We start from the raw sequence: 24,462 nt of genomic DNA, 5'->3' as shown, positions 1-24,462 counted from the left end.
CTCCCACAGATGGATAAAAAAACCATTACAGGTTTACAGTACTGAAGGAGGCCTTTTTGCCCATCATGTTAGCTCTTTATGGAGCAATCCCAAACGAATAACACCACCCCGCACACTCACCATAGCCCTGTATGATCATCTGCTTCAAATATTTATCCAATTTTCCTTTTAAAAAAAAATGCAATGGTCTTTGTCTCAACCATTCGTGTGGCAAGCCATTCTGTGTTCCAACAACCCTCTCTGCAAAACATATCTCCTAACCTCTCTCCTCAATTTCAGTGACAACTTTTAAATCCGTGACCCCTTGTCACTGAACTCCCTAATTGCACATTCCTCCACATTAAACTACATCTGCCATCTGTCTGCCCACCCATTTGTCCTCGTGAAACCTTTCACTCTCCTCCTCATTGTTTGATAAAACTTGTCAGCAAATTTGAAAATGTTCCCTGTGAAAATTCTAAAACCTTTATATAACCAAGAAAAAGAGTAGACTGAACGCTGACCCCTGGGACCCAGCATTGTCCTCCTGACACTTGGGACACAGGGCCGACCCCTGGGCTGTGTACACAGAGTCCCTCACGTACCTTCTCTGGAAAGCATTCGTTGTTTGCAGGGAGGATGTGAGCCATGTAGGGACTATCTTTAATATCTTCGTCGTCACAGATCACATGCACAGCGTAATCTCCAGGCTCCGTGGGCCAGTATCGCACATCACATGACCCATCCCCTTTATCATCACATTCGATCTTAGCCTGAGAGGGGCCTTCAATGGAGAAACCTGGAAAAACAGAAAAATTACAACCATTCACCAAAACAGAAGAGTGTATAGACCACGTCTCATCAAACACTCCCAGGGCAGAAATAGCCTGGGGTTACACACAAAGTAAAGCTCCCTCTCAACTGTCCCAAATACTCCCAGGGCAGATAGAAAGTAAAGATCCTTTTGGTGCACTGTGATATTTCATTACTGTCTCGCTGTTGGACAGGTTTTGCACCATTGGGAACTGGACTGAAATAGAAAGAGAAAGGGCCGAGTGAAGAGGATAGACAGGACCTGGCACTTGGATCTGAACCAGTGCAGCCTGTGATGGTGGCCTGTCTACAGGTCCTGGAAACTGCAACAACAGACACAATGCTTACCCAGAGTTCCAACTTCAGTCCCAATCGCCTCGACTACAAAATCAGCCGACTTGCCCACAACCCCAGTCTCCAGGCCTGGTCCCCAGGCTCGCACCTTCTGGACACCAGCTTCTGGTCCAACCTGTACCTCGAATGGACTGAGGGATCAAACAGTCACAAGTCAGTACACCCGCCAACAATCAGCATCTCCTACTGCTTTATATTCAGCTTGCGTTGCAAAGAAACCATTAGTAAACTCCAACTGGGTCAGAAAGTCATGGGTTTGGATTCCAGTCCAGCGACTTGAGCCCAGCACCCAGGCTGACACACGCAGTACAGTACTGAGGGAGTGCTGGACTGGCGGAGACGCTGTCTTTCAACTGAGACATTACATGGAGGACCCACCAGTCACCTGGGCTGCATGATAAGCCCAGCCCTGCAATTGCTCATCTTGTGAATTCAGCCACTGAATTAGATTGCTGATGAACTGAAAAAGTGTTTTACCAGATGTTATTTACCTCCTTGGAATAGCATAGCCGCCCCAGGTGATGGTCACCACATATTTGCCCCCAATCATCGGGTGATATTCACATTCATAGACACCGTCACCAACATCTCGAACTTTCACAGGCTCCTCTGTGCCCTCTGGAAGAAAACAATCATGCCGGTGAGAGTTTGTTACTGACAGTTCTGCGCCCATTATTGGCCTCATTGATGCCAATATCTCCTCGGGTGTCCTGATGGATGGTTGGTCAGTGAATCCCATGCCCCTGCACAATGAGAGCGAGAAGCAGATCATTGCTGCACCTGCCAACATTTGGCAGCGTTTCTTTCAAGGGTCTTGCTATTAGCTGATGACTTTCACCATATTCACAGAGCAAGGATCGCAGCAAAGGGAAAGCAGTTACCACAACCTACACATTTCCTGTGCCATCCACAGGGTAAAGAGGAGAGGACACCAGAAGTGTATGCACCTGGTGGGAAAGGACAGTAACTGCTGATCTTCATATTGGTGAAACGCGAATCTGCTAATTTCACTCAGTTACTGGGACTTGGCAAACAATTACAGTCAAAATGAAGCACATGGGTGAGGAGCAGGACAGGAAGTAGACCGACCCACACTGACACAGCCCCATGCCGATCTACAGCCTCGACTTACTGGGTCCTTTGATGACGACCTTCAGCTCCCCGGTGCCTGCTCCTTTCGTGAAGACTTTGAAGTCAGTCACCTCCTTCATTCGCACTCCTTTGGGCTGTAGACCTCTCCCGGAGGCTCGACATGCGTTGGGGTTGCACGCTGCCAGAAACACAGGATTCAAGTTAGCGCTGACAAACCAGGGCAAAAGCACCCTCCTGCCAGTCGGACTGCTTAGTTCCTGCAGCCTTGGAGTGAGTTACACTGGGGCAAGGGGTCCCATCACTCAGTCACTGCAGTATTTGTTACACAAGGAATGAAGGAACCAGACTCAGCAAGTGAACCTCTCACCTCCAGTAAAGACTGAACCACAAGTCACAATATCCACTCCAGAGAGGGGAAAATCAGCCAGGGTTCCTGCTCTTGATCACGGTCCAGTGGGGCCCTGGGTTAGAGAGAGGGGTCAATCTCTCACTTCTCCAAAACAGCTGTCAAACCAGCTTTGTGATCGGGGGAGCATCAGACAGCAGCCAGGTGGCCAACTCTTATTGGATGTACGACTATAGATTTCATCACGTGACTTCCCCATCTCCACTAATTAACATTGGAAGATTAATGACACTGAGGGAAGGGAAGTAATTCTGGAGAAAAGAATGCATAAAAATCTCTATCAGGGATAACACAAACCATTTCTCTCAGAACGAAACACCAGCCAGAGTTCAGAGCCATTTCAGCAAAACATGACAGCCAACTTGCCCCTCTCAGAATTCAATGCTGCTGTATTAGTGCTCTAAGCTACTGACTAATCACATTCCAGGTTAGTAAGGACTAGCAAAGTGGAGCCAATAACCCCGTCAGGATCCACACAGACCATCGGAGCCAATCAAGCCCCCTTCCTCCTCAACCCCAGGGCCTGCACAGAACCCTGGAGCCAATGAACCTCTCACATTTCCCACCTGCACCACCCCCCCTCCCCCACCCAGGGCCTGTAAGGAGCCAATGAGCCCACAGTGACCCATGCATCAGTGTCCCTCCCTCAGACAGGAGCACGACCAGTGCCCCTCACTCAGACAAGCACAGGCAGACACTCATCGCAGGCCAATACTAACGTGGTCTTTTGGGTTTGGGAGGAGGGGGCGGAGCTTTCTTTGCCTTGTCTGCTGGTGGGGTGCGAATGGACTGAGGAACAATCAGAATCGGAACCGGAGCAGCAACCTGGGTCGGAGAGGGGGCTCCTGGGGTCAGTCCGAACGCAAATCATGAGGAAGAGAAGATGAAATAAGAGATGTAACAGAGTGCGTGACGACGATTTGTTTGGCTTTTTACAGCTCAGTTGGAAGGTGGCAGGGGGATTTTGTCCTCTGAGCTGGAACCCCCAGAGTTCCCAATCCCACCCAGCAAACTTGTCTCATAAAAGGAACAGACCGAAGGGATTGCTCTCGATGCTTTGCCTCACTGTGCCCCAATCTCAACCTTACTGCACCAGTGTCACAGGCCCCGCCTGCAACTAACTGCGTCAGCCAAACTTGCATCTCCACTAACTAATCACACCAGACATCCTGATCCTCTGATCGGTGACCATAACAACCGGCTCTACTCTCTTAACTAACTACACTAACTAACCTTACACAACGACCCAATGTTACTAATTTCACAGGAGTGCACTAGATGTTCTCCAGCATCAGCTGTCTCTCCCTCAAGCGGATCTTGTGTCTGCTACAATTCCAGGAGCACAATAAACAATGTGACCAGGAGACTATGACAGTAAGACGTGTCACTGTGACCTTACACATGCTATCAGATTCTCCCATCTTTCTGGAAGGTGAGGAGAGACAGAATACAAGTTCACAAACTGCTTTATTTTGCTTAATATACATGAATAAATGGATTGCAGTTTTCCAGTGAGAGACGTCCATTTACCACCACTCCTTGTAGCATAAAAAAGACGGTATGCAGACTTCACTTAGAAATTAACTGCCCCTAAATTAACTGGTAATCTCTTGGTGAGTAAAACAACTGAGTCCCCTGACCCTCCCTCAATTTCAGGTGCTGAAAACTGACCAAATGGAGCTTCCAATAAAAGGTAATATCTAAAGCTAATGCTGACCCCTTGATGTGGAAGCTGGCAACATCTATATGTTTGTTCAGCTAAACCCCCTGCCGGGTGTAATAAATGAAAATCATCCCAGCCCAGGAGTCATTTAATCAACATTCTACATGGCCTTGTGTATCTCAGGAAGTTAATCAGCTATAAACTGAATCTGACCTCCTATGAGTCACATAACAAATTAAAACAAAGCAAAATCCCTCCCCAGAATGTTACATCTTACTTAAACCTTTGATAACAGTGCTGAGGAGCCATGCAGTAGGTTACAAACAAACTGTACAGTTTGAATAGGAACAAGCTGGTCAGAAGCTCCTGCTCATAACTGAATCCCACAAGGAATGGCGTTTGCCTCACAGTCTGGAATCAGAGGTCAAGGACACTGGCAGTGGCCTCAAGATGGAACGGGATAGAATGTTCCTTCACCCAAATTACCTGGCAGTGAACTTTCATAAGGAATGTACCCGATACACAAACAAACAATCTCCTCAGTCAGGCTAGTGTTCAACCTCAACCTCATCAATTCACACACATATAGGCACACATAGCCTCTGAGTCGGAAGGTCGGGGTTCAAGCCACACTTCAAAGCCTTCAGCACATAATCCAGCCTAACACTAAATGCAGTATGATGGAGCGCTGCACCATCAGAGAGGCAGCACTGAGGATGCAAAATACCCCATGGCACTATTCAGGGGAAATCCTGCTTGTATCCTGGTTAATATTCACGACTCAATCAATATCACTAAAAATAGAAAGAGATGATCTGGTCATTATCCCGTTGCTCTTTGTGGGAGCTTACTGTGTGCAAATTGGCTACAGAAATGAGAGATCTTTTACTCACACAAGCACTGTGACAAAAACCATGTGAGATTTGTCACTTTAACTTCTGAGCTTCATTCAACAGATTCGGAAGACCAACTTTTCCCAAAAAGAGAAATAACCAATTCACAATTCTCTGTTTGTGATATTAGCACAAAGATTGCAAACAGGGCATTCAGGTTCCAAGTGTCAATGGCAGTCCCAATCTCCCCCAGAGCCACCGCTTTCTCCCCACTACCCCAATGTCCTTTACCCCACTGATTCCTGACCTCTCCCCCCTGACCCCCAAGCTCTAGCCAGTTCCCCCCTCTTCCTCCAAGCCCAACCTCTTTCCCCTGCTCCCCCTCCCAGCCTCTGCCCCATCTCCCGCCCTCCCCTTCGAGCCCCAGCCTTCCCCCCACCCCCAACACCCTCCTCCTTCCATTCAGAGCTCCTGCCTTCCCCCCCACCCTCCCTTCCGAGACCCCACCTCCCTACTCCCCCTCCCAGCCGCTTCCCCTCCCCCCTGCCCTCCCTTCCAAGCCCAGCCTCTCCCCCCGCCCCCACCGTCCTCCCCTTCCGAGCCCCCGGCCCCTCTCTCCCACCCCCTCGCCCTCCCATTTTGACCCCTGATCTCTTCCCCCTTGCCCTCCCCTTCGGAGCTGTTGCTTGGCCCTCTCATGAGGGCAAGAGAAAAAAAAAAAAGAGGTCACGGGTTGAGGGAAGGAGAAGGCCTGCCTCACACAGACAAAGCCCATGTACAACACCTGTGGGACTTACCTTCTGAAATGTTGACTGTGAAAGGGCTCTTGGGTATCAGGGCTCCGGCGAAGGTCACATAGATGGTGTGAGGGCCTTCGAGCAGGGGCTTGTAGGTGCAGCGCATAACACTGTCGCCTTTATCCTCCAGAATCACCTCCACTGTGTCTCGCCGGCCCTGGGGATCAACAATAACAACCCCAACATCTCCTGATCCAGCACCTGAGGGAAAATATCAGGGGTCAGCAGAGGTTAAAGGACAACAGTGAGATCCATGATCCAGTAGACCTTCAACAGGTCAGTTGTGAACTCTCTAGATTGTTCTTCAAATGGATCTCTAAATGTAATAGAATAAGAGGTTTCCCCCACTACTGACTCACCCTAGGCCCCTTGACTCACCTGGTTCTCTCCCCCTCCCCCCACCATATCGCATGGCCTCACTTCCCTGGCAGGTTATTCCAATCGTTAATGACTCTGCAAAAATAGGGTTGGCATCACTCAAAGTTAAAAAGTCAACCGGTCCACATGGGATATATTCTAGGTTGCTAAGGGAAATTGGGATGGTGATAGCAGAAGCTCTGATCACAGTCTTTCAATCCTCCTTAGATATGGGGGTGGTGCCAGAGGACTGGAGGATTGTAAATGTTACACTGCTATTCAAAAAGGTGGAGAGGGGGTGGAAAAGAGAGATAACTACAGACCAATCTAATGTCAGTGATGGGAAAACTACTGGAGACCATTGTCAAGGACAAAATTAATTCTCACTTGGAAAAGCATGGGTTAATAAGGAACATCCAGCACGGGTTTGTTAGAAGCAAATAATGTCCTAATAAAGGATTAAATCCTTTGAAGGCTGATGTATATATTAATTTTCATGAGACATTTGAAAAAGTACCTCAAAACAGACTTATTCAGAAAATAGAAGCACATGGTGTTAAACGGACAGTAATAAATGGAGTACAAAATTGGCTAAGGGACAAAATGCAGTTTGGAAAGAAGCACGCAGGTGGGGTCCACTAGGATTTGATATTAGTAACACTGCTTTTTTTTTTATTATGTATAAATGACCTGGACTTGGCTATAGGGAGTACAATCTCGAAGTTTGCAAATGATACAAAACTTGGCAACATAGTAAATAGTGAGAATTCAGCAGTTAACTTCAGGAGGACATAGACAGATTGCTGAAATGGGCAGACACAAGTGTGTGAAATTGCATCTGCCATAAGCGTGATGTCATGCACTTTGGCAGAAATAACATGGAGCGGCAGCCTAATCTAAATGGCCCTATTTTGAGGGGGTGCAAGAACAGAGGGACCTGGGGTGCATATTCATAAATCTTTGAGCAAGTTGATAAGGTGGTTAAGAAACCATATGGAACACTTGGCTTTGTAAATAGGGTCACTGAATGCAAAACAACGAAGCCAAGCTGAACCTTTACAAGTCTCAGCTGGAGTAGTGTGTACAAATGTGGGCACCACACTTTAGGAAGAATGCCAAGTCCCCGGAGAGAGAGTACAGAAAAGGGTTACCAGGATGATACCAGGGATGAGGGAGTTCAGTTATGCGAGGATATTGGAGAAGCTGGGATTGTTCTCATTGGAGCAGAGAATGTTAAGGGAGACTTAATAGAGGCATTCAAAATTGTGGGAGGTTTTGATAGAACAAGTAGGGAGAAACGGTTTACTCTGGCAAGTGGAATGATAGCCAGAGATCATAGATTTAAAATAATTGGCGAGAGGAAAATGGAGAAATTCCTTCTCACTGAGGGCTGTTAAGATCTGGATTACACTATCTGCAAGCGTAATGGAAACCTATTCCATTGGAATTTTCACAATTGGACAAGTACTTGAAGAGGACTAACTTGCAGCATTATGGGGGAAAAAGCTGGGAAGTGAGACTAAATTGAACAGTTCTTTCAAAGAGCCAGCACAGGCGTGACAGGCCGAATGGTCTCCCTCTGTGCTGTATCATTCTATGATTAAGTAATGCCATTTATACCAAGGTTGGTCATAAATTTACTTTCCCTTCTAAACAAGGTTTCATTAACCAACTTCTAGTTTAAAATCACATCACCAAGAAACTCTGCGACTCTCCAACCACAGACAGACCCCTCCCCAAGCCAAGCTACGATTCCCCCCCCCTCCATCACAAACCAAGTTACTAACACCCGCGCACAAACAATCCCCCTCCACAGACCTGGTCTGCTTTGCAGTGGTAGCAGAGGGAGGTGAGATCATTCACTGTGCTCCTTACCTGCAGTGTAAATGTCGAAGTATGTTGGCTTGTTGGCCACATTCCCATTCAGTTCCAGGCCAGGTCCTCGGGCAGTCACCTTATTGGCATCACCCAGTGCCATGCCAATGTGGACATTGAAAGGGCTTTTGTCAATCTGCTGCCCAGCAAAGAGCACTGTTACCTAGAAACAAGCACATGGACCGTGGGATTAACGACAGGGGTTTCCTTGACGATTCCACCATCTTCTTCCAGAACTTCAGCAGAAACTCTGGAAATCTTTAAATGGTCGTTTGTGCCATTTCCATGGAATGGAAGGATTGGGAGATGTAACATAAAGGTTTAAATTACGAACACAGGTTGCATAGACTTGGCTTGTAGTTCCTCAAGTTTAGAAGGTGAAGGGGTGACCTAATTGAGGTGTTTATGATGATTAAAAGAATTGATAAGGGAGAGGGAGAGAGAGAGAGAGAAAACTATTTCTTCTGGTAGAGAGTCCAGAACAAGGGGGCATAACCTTAAAACTAGGGCTAGGCTATTCAGGGTTGATGATGGGAACTTCATATAAAAGGGTCATGAAAACTTGGAACTCTCCCCCACAAAGCTGTGGATGCTGGAGGTCAGTTGGAGCTTTCAGCTCGATAGATTTTTGTTAGGTAAGGGTATCGAGGGATATGGAGAAAAGGGGGGTAATGGGGTTGAGGTGCAGATCAGCCATGATAACTGAATGGACAAACAAGCTTAAGGGGATGAATTGCCTCCTCCTGTTCACAGTGGTGCAGTGGCTAGCACCGCAGTCTCACAGCTCCAGCGACCCAGGTTCTCCCTCTGACCACCTGGGTTTCTGCCGGGTGCTCTGGTTTCCTCCCACAGCCAAAGACTTGCAGGTTGATAGATAAATTGGCCATTGTAAATTGCCCCTAGTGTAGGTAGGTGGTAGGAGAATGGTGGGGATGTGGTAGGGAATATGGGATTAATGTAGGATTAGTCTAAATGGGTGGCTGTTGGTTGGCACAGACTCGGTGGGCCGAAGGGCCTGTTTCAGTGCTGTATCTCTCTATGACATGGCAAGAAGGTGGATCAGGGAGCTTGCCCCATGGAGAAGGTACTGGCCTGTTGGGCTCTGTGGCTTTTTCCAGCTCCTAAATATTGCTCTGTGATCTTTTGCTGATGATTGGGAGAATCTCCACAGGATTTTCTCTGGGGGAGGTTTTAAACTAACTTGACAGGGGTGTGGGAACCAGGAGGAAATATCAGGCAAGAACACCAAGGTGCACAGAATACTGGGAGAGATAGATAACTTTAAGAGTAGGGAATAGCAAGTTATTAGGTGGGGGCAGAGTAAGGGAGAAAGTAATAATGTCTAAATCAGGGTAATGTGCATGTATGTGAATGCACGCAGAGTGGTTAATAAGATTGGTGAGTTACAGGCACAGATTCCCATGTGGAAATGTGATGTTGTGGCTATACCAGAGACCTGGCTCAAAGAAGGGCAGGACTAGGTATTAAATATTTCTGGATACAATATGTTCAGGAAAGACAGGAAAGGAAGAAAAGGGGAGGGGTGGCAGTAATGATTAAGGAGAGCATTGCAGTCCTGGAGAGAGAGGATGTCCCAAATTGGTCAAGGACAGAATCTAATTTGGCTAGAGCCAAGGAACAAAAAAGGTGCAATTACATTGCTTGTTGTGGTCCATAGGCCATCAACAAGTGGGAAAGATGCAGAGAAACAAATTTGCAAGGAAATTACAGAGAAGTGCAAGAATTATAGAGTAAATCATGAAGGCTCTGGACAGAGTAGATAAGGGAAAATCGGTTTGTGAAATGATCAAGAATGAGAGGGCACAGATTTAAGGTAATTGGCAAAAGTTGCAATGGCTACATGAGGAAAAACCTTTTCATGCAGCGAGTGGTTAGGATCTGGAATGCATTGCCAGAGAGACTGGAGGCAGATTCAATCAAGGCATTCAAAAGGAAATTAGATAGTTATCTGGAAAGGAAGAACATGCAGGGCGACAGGGAGAAGGCAGGGGAATGGCACTAGGTGCATTGCTCACTCAGAGAGCCTCCTTCTGTGCTGTAAAAGTTCTGTGATTTTGTCTGGAATTTTGTGTTAGTCGGATGGGAGCCGTCCACAGGCTGAAAAGTCGGTGGCGATCCCGCCTCCACTGGGCCTGGGGATCCAGTCCGGATTTTACAGTCCGCAGGCCCTTAGTTGGTCTTGGGCGGGACTTTCACGTCATTGAGGCAGGAAATCCCGCCTAATGGAGCTGCCAGCCAATCAGCGGGCCGACAGCCTAGTCCCAGCAGCGCCACCGGGAACGGTGGCCACTACTGGGACTGCAGCCCAGCTTCACGATCAAGGTGACGGAGAGGACCGAAAAGAGGCAAGTTTTTGGGGCCTCGCCAGGGGTGATCGGTCAGGCCCCGGCGAGGCAAGAGGGAGGGTGGGGGGGCTTGTGGACGTTGGAGGGCTTGTGGGTGGCCCTCCATCGGGCACAGTGTGCCTGATCACAAGGGCCACCACCCAGGCCAGCAGAAGGCCGCCTACTTTTTACAGATGGCTTTTCTCGGTTCTGGGCCGCCCGCCTGCCAACGGTAAAATCCCCGTGGCGGCGGGCGGAGGGCCTTAAGTGACTGTTAACTGGCCAATTAAGGGCCTTGATTGGCCTGGGACGGGCAGCCCCACAGAGCCTTCCACTACATTTTACGCCACCCAACCCCCCCACCACCAGCCCACTCTTTGAGGGGCGTAAAATTCCAGCCTCTGAATTCTAGGTGTCTGTCCATCTACACGTGTGTGTGTGTGTGTGTGTGTGAAGAGCAACTTTTACCCAGAGTGCAATAAGGGCAGGACATGGGAATGGAACGTAAGTGGGTTAGTGGAGAGGGGAGGGAGGTGGACTGGGGCGTTCTGAATGAACAAAGAACAAAGAAAATTACAGCACAGGAACAGGCCCTTCGGCCCTCCAAGCCTACGCCGATCCAAATCCTCTATCTAAACCTGTCGCCTATTTTCTAAGGGTCTGTATCTCTTTACTTCCTGCCCATTCATGTATCTGTCTAGATACATCTTAAAAGACGCTATCGTGCCCGCGTCTACCACCTCCGCTGGCAAAGCGTTCCATGAACCCACCACCCTCTGCGTAAAGAAATTTCCACGCATATCCCCCCTAAACTTTTCCCCTTTCACTTTGAACTCGTGTCCCCTTGTAATTGAATCCCCCACTCTGGGAAAAAGCTTCTTGCTATCCACTCTGTCTATACCTCTCATGATTTTGTACACCTCAATCAGGTCCCCCCTCAACCTCCGTCTTTCTAATGAAAACAATCCTAATCTACTCAACCTCTCTTCATAGCTAGCGCCCTCCATACCAGGCAACATCCTGGTGAATCTCCTCTGCACCCTCTCCAAAGCATCCACATCCTTTTGGTAATGTGGCGACCAGAACTGCACGCAGAATTCCAAATGTGGTCGAACCAAAGTCCTATACAACTGTAACATGACCTGCCAACTCTTATACTCAATACCCCGTCCGATGAAGGAAAGCATGCCGTATGCCTTCTTGACCACTCTATTGACCTGCGTTGCCACCTTCAGGGAACAATGGACCTGAACACCCAAATCTCTCTGGACATCAATTTTCCCCAGGACTTTTCCATTTACTGTATAGTTCACTCTTGAATTGGATCTTCCAAAATGCATCACCTCGCATTTGCCCTGATTGAACTCCATCTGCCATTTCTCTGCCCAACTCTCCAGTCTATCTATATTCTGCTGTATTCTCTGACAGTCCCCTTCACTATCTGCTACTCCACCAATCTTAGTGTCGTCTGCAAACTTGCTAATCAGACCACCTATACTTTCCTCCAAATCATTTATGTATATCACAAACAACAGTGGTCCCAGCACGGATCCCTGTGGAACACCACTGGTCACACATCTCCATTTTGAGAAACTCCCTTCCACTGCTACTCTGTCTCCTGTTGCCCAGCCAGTTCTTTATCCATCTAGCTAGTACACCCTGGACCCCACGCGACTTCACTTTCTCCATCAACCTACCATGGGGAACCTTATCAAACGCCTTACTGAAGTCCATGTATATGACATCTACAGCCCTTCCCTCATCAATCAACTTTGTCACTTCCTCAAAGAATTCTATTAAGTTGGTAAGACATGACCTTCCCTGCACAAAACCATGTTGCCTATCACTGATAAGCCCATTTTCTTCCAGATGGGAATAGATCCTATCACTCAGTATCTTCTCCAGCAGCTTCCCTACCACTGACGTCAGGCTTACCGGTCTATAATTACCTGGATTATCCCTGCTACCCTTCTTAAACAAGGGGACAACATTAGCAATTCTCCAATCCTCCGGGACCTCACCCGTGTTTAAGGATGTTGCAAAGATATCTGTTAAGGCCCCAACTATTTCCTCTCTCGCTTCCCACAGTAACCTGGGATAGATTCCATCCGGACCTGGGGACTTGGACACCTTAATGCCTTTTAGAATACCCAACACTTCCTCCCTCCTTATGCCGACTTGACCTAGAGTAATCAAACATCTGTCCCTAACTTCAACATCCGTCATGTCCCTCTCCTCGGTGAATACCGATGCAAAGTACTCGTTTAGAATCTCACCCATTTTCTCGGACTCCACGCATAACTTTCCTCCTTTGTCCTCGAGTGGGCCAATCCTTTCTCTAGTTACCCTCTTGCTCCTTATATATGAATAAAATGCTTTGGGATTTTCCTTAACCCTGTTTGCTAAAGATATTTCATGACCCCTTTTAGCCCTCTTAATTCCTCGTTTCAGATTGTGCCGACAATCCCGATATTCTTTCAAAGCTTCGTCTTTCTTCAGCCGCCTAGACCTTATCTATGCTTCCTTTTTCCTCTTAGCTAGTCTCACAATTTCACCTGTCATCCATGGTTCCCTAATCTTGCCATTTCTACCCCTCATTTTCACAGGAACATGTCTCTCCTGCACGCTAATCAACCTCTCTTTAAAAGCCTCCCACATATCAAATGTGGATTTACCTTCAAACAGCTGCTCCCAATCTACATTCCCCAGCTCCTGCCGAATTTTGGTATAGTTGGCCTTCCCCCAATTTAGCACTCTTCCTTTAGGACCACTCTCGTCTTTGTCCATGAGTATTCTAAAACTTACGGAATTGTGATCACTATTCCCAAAGTAGTCCCCTACTGAAATGTCAACCACCTGGCCCAGCTCATTTCCCAACACCAGGTCCAGTATGGCCCCTTCCCGAGTTGGACTATTTACATACTGCTCGAGAAAACCCTCCTGGATGCTCCTTACAAATTCTGCTCCATCTAGACCTCCAACATTAAGTGAATCCCAGTCAATGTTGGGAAAATTAAAATCTCCTATCACCAACACCCTGTTGCTCCTACAGCTTTCCATAATCTGTTTACATATTTGTACCTCTATCTCACGCTCGCTGTTGGGAGGCCTGTAGTACAGCCCCAACATTGTTACCGCACCCTTCCTATTTCTGAGTTCTGCCCATGTTGCCTCACAGCTCGTGTCCTCCATAGTGCCTTCCTTCAGCACAGCTGTGATATCCTCTTTGACCAGTAATGCAACTCCTCCACCCCTTTTACCTCCCTCTCTATCCCGCCTGAAGCATCGGTATCCTGGGATATCTAGTTGCCAATCATGCCCTTCCCTTAACCAAGTCTCAGTAATAGCAATATCATACTCCCAGGTACTAATCCAAGCCCTAAGTTCATCTGCCTTACCTACTACACTTCTTGCATTTAAAAAAATACACCTCAGACCACCAGTCCCTTTGCTTTCATCATCTGCTCCCTGCCTACTCTTTCCCTTAGTCACGCTGACTTCATTATCTAGTTCCTTACAGGCTTTAGTTACTACATCCTTACTCTCTACTGACCTCATTTGGTTCCCATCCCCCTGCCACATTAGTTTAAACCCTCCCCAACAGCGTTAGCAAAAGCACCCCCAAGGACATTGGTTCCAGTCCGGCCCAGATGTAGACCGTCCAATTTGTAATGCTCAGAGTTACCTTGTGAAGTCCGGCAACTTTGGGTATATAGGACACGGAGCACGTGCGGTTCTTGTCATTGTTCGCTGTCACTCTTGCCTGTAGAAGGAAAAGGAAAACAATGCTAAGCAATGGTTACTCTGCACAGGAACCGTTACTGGTCATTTCCCCACCCAGGACAGGTATCGGTTACTCCAGGTCACACAAGAAATAAGAGAGCTGTAGACAGCGCGATCCTGTCCCACACCAGTCATGGCATATCCACAAAATGGACAACAGATCGATCCCACAGCACATGCAGAGACAGACCACATGATGTTTGCACATTACCTCTTCAGTGTGGCCTTCGGGATCCTCCACGAAGACCAGGACCTCCCCAAGACCGGCATTGATTGTCTCCACTGTGAACTCCGCTGGCTTTAGGACCACGTTACCATGGGGTTCGATCCCTGCAACCGAGTAAAACATCAGCTAACGGGACCAGACATGAACAGTATAACACTCCTATCCAGGTCAAAGGGCACATTCAGACTGACTCAACGCCATCTCTTAACCCAGGTCAAAGCACACTTCCTGACCTGGGTAATGTTCCAAGTCAATGGACAATCCTGTCTGACCCAATACAGTCCTTTACCCCAGGGAACAGACCCATGCTGCTCAGTCACATCAATGGGTCAGGCTCTGGACAATGAGTGGTCCAAGATTCAGTTGACCCCTAGGGTACATTGTGGGGGCTGGAGGTTACTGGTGGTAGTATTGTGAGCAGTTCTGGGCACCCACATCTTAGGAAGGATTTACTGGCCTTGGAGATTTACCAGAATGGTACCTGGAATTCAAGGGTTAAATTACAAGGAGAGTTTACACAAACTTGGGTTCAATTCCCTGGAATTCAGAAGATTAAGGGGTGATTTGATTGAAGTTTTCATTATATTAAGGGGAACAGATAAGATAGATAGAAACGATTTCTGCTGGTTGGGGAGTCTTGAACTAGGGAACATAGTCAAAAAATTAAAGTCAGACCTTTCAGGAGAGAAATTAGGAAATATATCTATACATAAAGGGTGGTAGAAGTTTGGAATGCCCGTGTACAGACGGCAGTTGATGCTGGATTAATTGTTAATTTTAAATTTGAGATTGATAGATTTTTTCTGTTAACCAAAGGTATTAAGGGATATGGGACAAAGATGGGTATATGATGTTGCAGATCAGCCATGATCTCAATGAATGGCAGAACAGGCTCAAGGGGTTAGCTGGCCAACTCCTGATTCTACGTTCCTTACCTGGTCCATAGGCACGAGCTTTCTTGGGGTTGATTTTGGTCCTGAGGGGGGCACCAGGCTTGAGCTTTGCCTTGGGGAACTGGGAAAGATAGGTCATCACTGAGTGTTCATCTACGTTGGGATCCACAATCTCTTCAGGGGCGATCACCTGCAGGGGGGAGTGGGGAGAAGAGACAGGGGTGAGAGAGAATCGGGAGTGAGAGCAGAGGGGAAAATGAGCGCATCAAGGTGACTGATTGAGAATAGAGGATACGGGGAGTGACAGAGAAAGGATGAGAACAGAGTCACAGTGAAGAGTGAGAGTGAAGATTTGAAGAATGAGAGCAGGAGCAAGCGAGGAGACGACAGCTTGAATTAATCGACTTCGACACAGCCTTAGTGTAACACGGGACCAGTGTTTAGCTGTGTGAGGGAGATTCCATTGCAGCTGCTCCACAGAATCAGTTGTACCTGCACAGGTAGTGAGAGGTGAAGAATGTAGACACTCACCTGAGGGACTCCCAACCAATCATCAGCCTGCTGCATGGCCTCCCGAGCATTGTCCACAGGTTGGTTTGGGTCCCAGTCCAGCCAGTCAGGGCACAGACCTGTGGGCACAACAAAGATCTTTCAAACAAGGAGCAGGGAAACAGTGTCCTTAGCACATGGCTGAGAAAACCCACATGCCGACATTGACTGGGGGAACTGCCCCTCTGACATTATAGTGCTCCCCACCCCCGCACTGCCCCTCCGACAGTGCAACGCTCCTTCATTTTTGCCCTGGGAGTGAAAGCCCAGTTTGTGCGTCCCGGTCTCTGGAGTGGAATAAGAACCTTCGACCTTCGGACTCAGCCGAGTGCACGACTCTAAGCCATGGCTGGCACTGTCAATAAAGGATTCACACATCAGATACAGGGTGGTTTTACAGTCCCTCAGACACACTGAGATCAGGGTTGCCTATATCTAATCCACAACGCAACCTCAGGTTGGAACCCAGAAAACAGTGATTAGTCAAGGGTTAGCACGGAGTGCTTCCTACTCAGAGTTTTCACTGAAGTGGGCCCCTCGCTCAGTTATCAACACAGACATCCCAAAAGTACAGTGCAAACTCGACTGACACCCCTACACAAGGCTGAAAATGCACAATGTCAGCCCCTGCTGTAGGCCCTACTCACATCTGGTACGGTTTATCTCAGATTGTACAAGGATCCATTAAAACAATCTCAACACCGCCAATGCATAGTGCTTTCAAATTCACTGCTGCTGGTTTCGCTGATTCATGGTACACATCAAACCCTGATTAACATAAACTCACCCACTGACAGCGTCCATAACACCACTACTCATACACGGCCTGTGAGAATCAGTGCCCACGGCAACAACCGCTAAACTTCGAATCATTCTCAGAATGTGTAGCACAAAATGCACAGCGAGTGAGTCAGTGGGACCTCGTTGCGTGCAAACCAACTTCCCTTCAACCCCACTCACTCACCCTCCCGTATCCCCCACCAGACTCGCCCACCCTTCCGTATTCCCCCACCCGACTCGACCACCCTCCCGTATTCCCCCACCCGACTCGACCACCCTCCCGTATTCCCCCACCCGACTCGACCACCCTCCCGTATTCCCCCACCCGACTCGACCACCCTCCCGTATCCCCAATCTCTACCCTGTGCAGGCATACATCTGATTACAGCCTTTGATCACACTGACACCATCCATTTCAGCATTTTTCCTCGGCAGCTAACTCTACAACAGTCACTTTTCAGGTGAAATAGTTTCCCTAATGACCGTACAGTACCTATCTCCCTTGAGGGAGGGGGTAGGTGGTTGGCGTCCCCTTTGGGTTGAGGTGGCTCCACATGGAGAAGGTGGGCCATAGGAGATTGATCCCAGGCATGATCCCAATGTGCTGGTGATTTGACCGGGCACCCTGGCTCATTATCGAGGGAGGGTCACACTTCTTCCTCTTCAGTTTCTGTATTGTAATCATTCAATGCCAGGGTGTAAATCTCCAGATGCCACTGTGATTAGATTTCCTGCTGGTTCACAGTACTGAGAATCACCCATTACACAGCAACCGTTGCCCACAGCCCCCCAAAACTTCCACATAATTAACTTCCCTTCAATAACACCAACACCCCATTAAGAAAATACCCCCTCACCAATCATAGATTGTTTATTTGGTTACAGAATTCCATCAAAATCTGACTTTGCATCTAAACATCCTCGTGGTTCTAGCACCCAAACAGGCATTCATCACTGCCCCCTTACTGATGATGTCAATCAGCTCTACCCCCCCACACTCTCCGCAGTCCCTCACCTGGGGCACAATTGTCCACCAATGCACCCAGTGCCTTGCCGTCCTGCCAGTCCCGGTTAAAGTTAGTGATAGGAAGCTGTGGAATCTTATTCTGGATCCATCCCAACAGCCTCTGCTTGGGAGTCTGCTTCTTGACATCTTCATCGTCCTCATCTTCCCACATGGGCATGGAGATGGAATAATGGAGGATGAGAGTCCAGATCAAGCCTAAGATCAGCTTTAGGTTCCCATCCACAATGGCCTTACTGTCTGTAAATAACAAACAGGGACACGAGTTAGAAAGCAACAACATCAAGCATATAGACAATGTCAACAACACATTGGCAGTCCTCCACATTGCAAGACACAGATACAGGGGTAGTGAAGGACAGTTAGCAAAGGGGACTGATGCGAAAATTAAGAGGAGGAGATTTTGAGAAGGTTTCTGTGGGTGGAGGGGTGGGGAGGGAGGACTTCAGGGTAAGTGTTCCCAAGATGGTGAAAAGCTGCCGTTACTGAAGGGCTCATAGATGTACTCACCACAGGGAGTATAGAATCATATAATGTTTACAGTACAGAAGGAGGCCATTCAGCCCTTCATGTCTCTGCCGGCTCTCTGCAAGAGCAACTCATCGAGTTCCATGCCCCGCCTTTTCCCCCGTAGCCCTGCAAATTTTCTCTCTTCAGATAATTGTCCCTTTATATTTTAAAGGCCACAACTGAATATGCCTCCACCACACTCTCAGGCAGTCCATTTCAGATCCTAACCGCTCGCTGCGTAAAACAGTTTTTCCTCATGCTACCGTTGCTTCTTTTGCCAATCATCTTAAAGTAGTGTCCTCTGATTTTGGATTCATTGGCCAATGGCAACAGTTTCTCTCTATCTACTCTGTTCAGACCCCTCATGATTTTGAGCATCTCTATCAAATCTCCTCTTAATCTTCTCCGAGAGGAACAGTTCCAGCATAGGAACATAGCACAGCAGTAGGCCATTCAGCCCATCGCGCCTGCACTGCCATTCAATAAGATCATGGCTGATCATCCACTTCAATGCCTTTTTCCCACATTATCCCCTTACCCCTTTATGTCATTGGTATTTAGAAATCTGTCAATCTCTGCTTTAAACATACTCAATGACTGAGCTTCCACAGCCCTCTGGGGTAGAGAATTCTAAAGTTTCACAACCCTCCAAGTAAATAAATTTCTCCTCATCTCGGTCCTAAGTGGCTTCCCCCTTATTTTGAAATTGTGTCCCCTGGTTCTAGACTCCCCAACCAGGGGAAACATCTTATCTGCTTCTCCAAGCTATCCACGTAACTGAGGTTCCTCATCCCTGGAACCATTCTTGTGAATCTTTTCTGAACCCTCTCTAATGCCTTCACATTCTTCCAAGTAGAAGGCATGCTCGAGCATAATGGGCAGCAAGCTGCTGTATGCACGGTGGAGGGGGGGGGGGGGGGGGGGGGGGCAGGTGGGATGGTGAGATGAACTGGTCATGGGATATAGAACTGGAGAATGTTACCAACCCATGTAATCTCCTGCCACAGCCCATGTAAACTCTCCACCATCGTGGACTCTACCACCCAACCCATGCTGTACAAGCTGTAGGTGCAGAAGAAGCTTTACTCTATCAAACCTGTGCTGTACCTGTATTAGCAGTGTCTGATAGGATAGTGCAGAGGGAGTTTTACTCTCTATTTGACCCATGCTGTACCTCCCTGGCTCATGTGTGCGGTGAAAAACCAGCTCCTCAACTCCCACCCACAGCTGTCTGAATATCGGGTGGTATTTACAGGAAAAATACAGCTTTGACATCATGAAACAGTGATCAAAACAAGGGCTGATAACCCCTCCCCATGAATAATTCTCTTTCCGAGTGAACAACTTCTGCCCAGCTGTTGGAGCGATCACTCTCATCTGCAGATTTACTGGATGGGGGCCACAGCAAGCGATGTTACACTGTGTAATGTTCCAGTGCATCTAAGGAGAAGATCCTGCTCATTTTAGAGACTGTGTTTCCCTCCTCATTGCACTGTGCTGACTAGAGGGATTTCCTCCCGATACACGACCTGTGTACTGCTGGGCTGAGCTCCCAATGACCCCTCTGCTGTCACTAAAAGCAACTCTGCCATCAGAAATTCCACAATTGACGGAAACTTCTGAAACTCAGAAATTTCCACCAACACACAGCTCCTCTGCATGGATCACCGTCTGCACGAACATCCGCTCCCAACACACAACACAGCTCCCCCTGCCACGCAGACACTGCCTCCCCACCAACTTCCACAGCCCATGGGGGAGGCCCCTCTTCCCCTCTCTAACACTTCTGTATCTGTGGGGTTGGGGTGCAGACAGAAAGTGTGGGGTGAGGGATCACTCCCATAAAATGTATGTTGAATATGTGCGCAATCTTTGCTCTCCATATCTGTTACCAAATAAAGGCCATCATTGTAGAGAGAGAGAGAGAGAGAGAGAGAGGTGAGGAGAGAGAGAGAGAGAGAGAGAGAGGCTTGTGCTACAGTCTGCTGCAAATATTCTGCACAGATAGAAGGTGATGTAAAATCCAAACTATTTGTTCAGAGACAAACGGTACAGAGGTTCATCTGGCTGACAACTCATTCATACTTTACCATGAAAGGATGTAGAAAACACCACAAGACAAAGAGTTATCTCTCCAACCAACCAATTAAATTATTAGTACTGCTGTACAGTTACAGTGAATAACCCTTACCCTGAATAAACAGTGATTCTGTAGCTACGCAGGGAGTGACCCTTCATTAGAATTATACAGCACACAAGGAGGACATTCAGCCCATTATGCCTGTGCCAGCTCTTTAAAAGTTATCCAATTAGTCCCACTCCTTTACTCCTTCCCCAAAGCCCTGTAAATTTTGCCTTTCAACTATTTTTCCAGTCCTCTCTTGAACATTACTATTGAATCTGCTTCCACTGCCCTTTCAGATAGTGCATTCCTGAATCAAACAACTCACTGTGTAAAAAAAAAAATTCTCATATTGCCTCTGGTTCTTTTGCCAAAACCGTTCATGATTTTGAACAACTTAATCAAATCTCCACTTAATCTTCTCTGTTCTAAAGGAGAACAACCCCAGCTTCTCTGCACTAACTGAAGTCCCTCAACCCTGGTATCATTTGAGTCAGTCTCTGCTGCACTCTCTTTAAAGCCTTGCTATCCTTCCGAAAGTGTGGTGTCCAGAATTGAACAATACTCCAGCTGGGGCCCAACCAGTGATTTATATAGGTTTAGCATAACTTTGCTTTTGTACTCTATGCATCTATTAATAAAGCCAAGGGTTTTAAATGCTTTTTTAAAATAAAAACAGCCTTCTCAATTTGTCCTCCAGCTTCAAAGATTTGTGTACATACACCCCCAGGTCTCTCTGTCCCTGAAGCCCCTTTAAAAGCTGTATCATTTAGTTTATATTACCCCTCATCATTCTTCCTACCAAAATGTAACACTTTACACTTTCTTCTGTTAAAGTTTCGCCTGCCATGTATCTGCCCATTTCACCAGTCTGTCCATGTCCTCCTGAAGTCTGCTATCATCCACTTCATTGTTTACTGCATTTCCGATTTTCCAGATCATCTGCAAACTTGGAAATTATACCCAAGTCCACATCATTCATACATAAGAAAATCAGCAGTGGTCCCAATACCAATCACTAGGGAACACCTCTGTAATTTCACTCCAATCTCACCAACCATTCACTGCTTTCTGCCCCTTCACCAATTTTGTATCCATGCTGCCACTGTCCCTTTAATCCAACAAGCTTTAATTTTGCTACAAGACCATTGTGCGGTACTTTCTCAAATGCCTTTTGAAAGACCATATGCATAACATCTACAACACCATGATCAGCCCTCTCCATTAACTTGATCAAGTTCTTTGAAGTAATCAAACCCATTTTGCCTTTATAATCTATATCTGCTTTCAGTTATTAGCCCATACCTTTTCCGGATGCCAATTAATTGTGTCCCAGATTATTGCCTCTGAAAACTTCCACCATGGACATTAAACAGACTGGACTGAATAAACATCGAGTTTGCACAGTTACACAGTGAGTGACCCCTACCCTGAATAAACAAGCTGTGGGGTTGGGGGTAGCGATTAGGGGGTGGCAGTGATGGTGCAAGTTGGCAGGAGTGAGTTGGTGCTTCTGAACTAGGGGAGCTGGTCACAGAGCCAGTGATCATTCACACTTGGTGAGTGTGTGCAGGGCACTGAGTTTAAATGTGAAGAAATGAGAAGACCATGTTTAGTCTGCAAATGAGGAGTTTCAGTGGATTCTGGAAACTATTGGAATTTGGAACTAAGTGACACAGGATGACATCATATTCCGAACACTCAAATTTCCAGCTCGCTGCCTCTTAGAAGACATGAGAGATTTCCCTGCCTATTTCTCTCACTCACATTCTTTCTCTCTCCCCCTGCATCCCCACTCCATGTCCCCCTCTCTCCCCATGCCCATTCCTCCCCTCCCCAACCTGATTAATATTTGTCATCACATTTCAAAGCATCTTTGTTCCAACTTCTTAATCTAGACTCACGCTACAGTTGTATCTTTACAAAGAGATACAAAGTATTACAAAGAATTAACAGCACAGAATGATGACATTCAGCCCAACAGATTTATGCTAGTGTTTATGCATCACACAAGCACCCTCTTCATCTCACTATCAACATATATTTCTACTACTTTCTCTCTCTCATGTGTTCATCTAGCGTCCCCTTAACTGCATCTATTTTCTTTCTGCAATTACTCCTTGTGGTAACAAGTTCCACGTTCTAACCATGCTGTGGGTAAAGGCGTTTCTCCTGAATTCCCTGCTGGGCCATTTATATTTATGGTTCTGAGGAAAGATTATCAATCTGAAATGTTAACCCTGTTTCTCTCTCCACAGATGCTACCAGACCTCCTGAGTATTTCCAGCACTTTCTGTTTTATTTCAGAGTTCCTGCACCCGCAGTACTTCTCTCTTTTGTTTATGGCCCCTAGTTTTGGTCTCCCGCGCAAGTGGAAAGATCGCTACATGTACCCTATCAAATCCTTTCATAATTTTGAAGACCTCGATCAGCTCTTATCTGAGAAAAAAAAAACCCCCAGCCTGTACAATCTTTCCAGATAGGGATAACCTCTCAGTTCTGGTATCATTCCAATAACTTTTTTTTGCACCCTCTCCAATGTCTTTGGGAGCTCACAGCCTCCATGAACCTCACCATCTCACTTAAAGCATCAGAGACCCCAGTGCGTGTCACTCACTCACTTTCTGGGGCCTGGGTCCAGGGCCTCTGGTACCGAGAGACCCTGCCTCAAGTTAGACCACACACTGGAAGCTGTTAGCGGCTCAGCGGCCAGTTCTGAATCCAGGACCACCACTGCCCCAAAAATGATCAAATCCAATACCTCACAACAAGCTCAGCTTTCCCATCCAATCAGTTCAGCCAATTCAGTGCACAACACACAGGAGACATCGGCACGAACGCAGTGTGCAAGAGGAGCCTGAAAAATTCACAATGCTCCTTCAGAAATAAGGAGATAAATAGGAAGAGAGATTACTGGGGGAGGGGGAATGTTGGAGGGCAAATGGGGGAAGGGAAGAGGCAGGTGGCTGTAGCAAAGGTTATCAGTTAAGCAGAGTTGGATGAATCTTCACGTGAGGTGATGAGGGGGGGAAAGGGACAATTAGATCCAAACAATTCCAGAGAGAGGCAAGAACCAGCAGGGAAAAGCGAAAGGTCAGATTCAATAAAGCCTCAGAGCTTACAGACATGTCACAGCTTCCTCAGTAACACAGGGGAACAGCAAGAATCCACCAACAATCGCGCAGGTGGCCAGGGAGTAAGAGAAGGCCCAACACAGCCACTACAGCTCAAGGCTTGGGCCCAACACCCAGTGATTACAGCTCAAGGCTAAACACCCAGCCATTAAAGACACTGGAAGGAGTCTTCACATCTACACCCAGGATGTTGTCGGGGCCTCATACCCATTGCTGTGTCCAGTAAACTTAGCAGTTTCTGATGTCATGTGGAGTTAATGAAAGCTCCACTCTTGCCTCCTGTATGCGAAACCCTCTCTTATGCGTGTGGAATCTCCTCTCTCTCCCACTGCCGACAGACAGTATGCGTGGGAGGAAAAACAGGGCATTCCCTCTCCCTCACTACCACCCCCCACCCTCCTAGTGTGTGAAACTCCAATACATCAGTATACTGTGGCTTCAGTGCAATTGTTCAGTACAGTTATTGATTTCTACCATTCCATATTGAAGCTGCTACAAGAGGTGAGGGAGTACAGCCCGCGGGAGACTTGGGTATTTAACAGCATAGTGAGGTCTGAATCCAGCAACCAGACTCTAATGAACATTGGGACAGGAAGAGAGCAGAGGGACATCGCAAGCTGTCAGACTCCAAGGTTATCACTGACACATTCCAGCCAGCTGTAACGGCAGCTGTATATAGATCCTGAGCTCAGAACATGGGGGAGGGGGATGGACAGGCGTGACTTTGCAAACGTGTGGGGAATATTCTGGAATGGCAAGGTGCAGAACCATGGCTGTGTAACTGGACACCTCTAGTCAAAGGACAGCTGGAGTCAGGGATAGCCTAGGTGCTAATGATGGGAATGACTTTCTGACTCGGGGAGTGGGAGGGGGAAGGGGGTGGTAGAGAGAAAGCGCGAGAGAGAGAGAGAGAGAGAGAGAGAGGTT

The 24,462-nt window shown here is 47.4% G+C and overlaps 1 protein-coding gene across 2 annotated transcripts in view; it reads right to left on the bottom strand.

Moving 5' to 3' along the window:
* flncb (filamin C, gamma b (actin binding protein 280)) overlaps window positions 1-18,004 on the bottom strand; it is a 59,162-nt gene extending 41,158 nt beyond the window's left edge. For both annotated transcript variants that reach the window (XM_068059318.1, XM_068059319.1), the window contains exons 1-11: window positions 17,761-18,004; window positions 15,948-16,045; window positions 15,459-15,606; window positions 14,509-14,627; window positions 14,200-14,277; window positions 8,170-8,332; window positions 5,938-6,138; window positions 2,279-2,416; window positions 1,638-1,764; window positions 1,141-1,277; window positions 585-778 (exon numbers count right to left, since the gene is read on the bottom strand). In XM_068059318.1, coding sequence (XP_067915419.1) covers window positions 585-778; window positions 1,141-1,277; window positions 1,638-1,764; window positions 2,279-2,416; window positions 5,938-6,138; window positions 8,170-8,332; window positions 14,200-14,277; window positions 14,509-14,627; window positions 15,459-15,606; window positions 15,948-16,045; window positions 17,761-17,929 — 1,572 coding nt within the window. In that variant the 5' untranslated portion in view covers window positions 17,930-18,004. The remainder of the gene's footprint in view (window positions 1-584; window positions 779-1,140; window positions 1,278-1,637; window positions 1,765-2,278; window positions 2,417-5,937; window positions 6,139-8,169; window positions 8,333-14,199; window positions 14,278-14,508; window positions 14,628-15,458; window positions 15,607-15,947; window positions 16,046-17,760) is intronic.
* Window positions 18,005-24,462: the final 6,458 nt, after the last annotated feature.

Source organism: Heterodontus francisci, chromosome 27 (genome assembly GCF_036365525.1).
Source record: "Heterodontus francisci isolate sHetFra1 chromosome 27, sHetFra1.hap1, whole genome shotgun sequence".
NCBI lineage: Eukaryota > Metazoa > Chordata > Chondrichthyes > Heterodontiformes > Heterodontidae > Heterodontus > Heterodontus francisci.
This window is presented reverse-complemented; position numbering and strand designations above follow the sequence as displayed.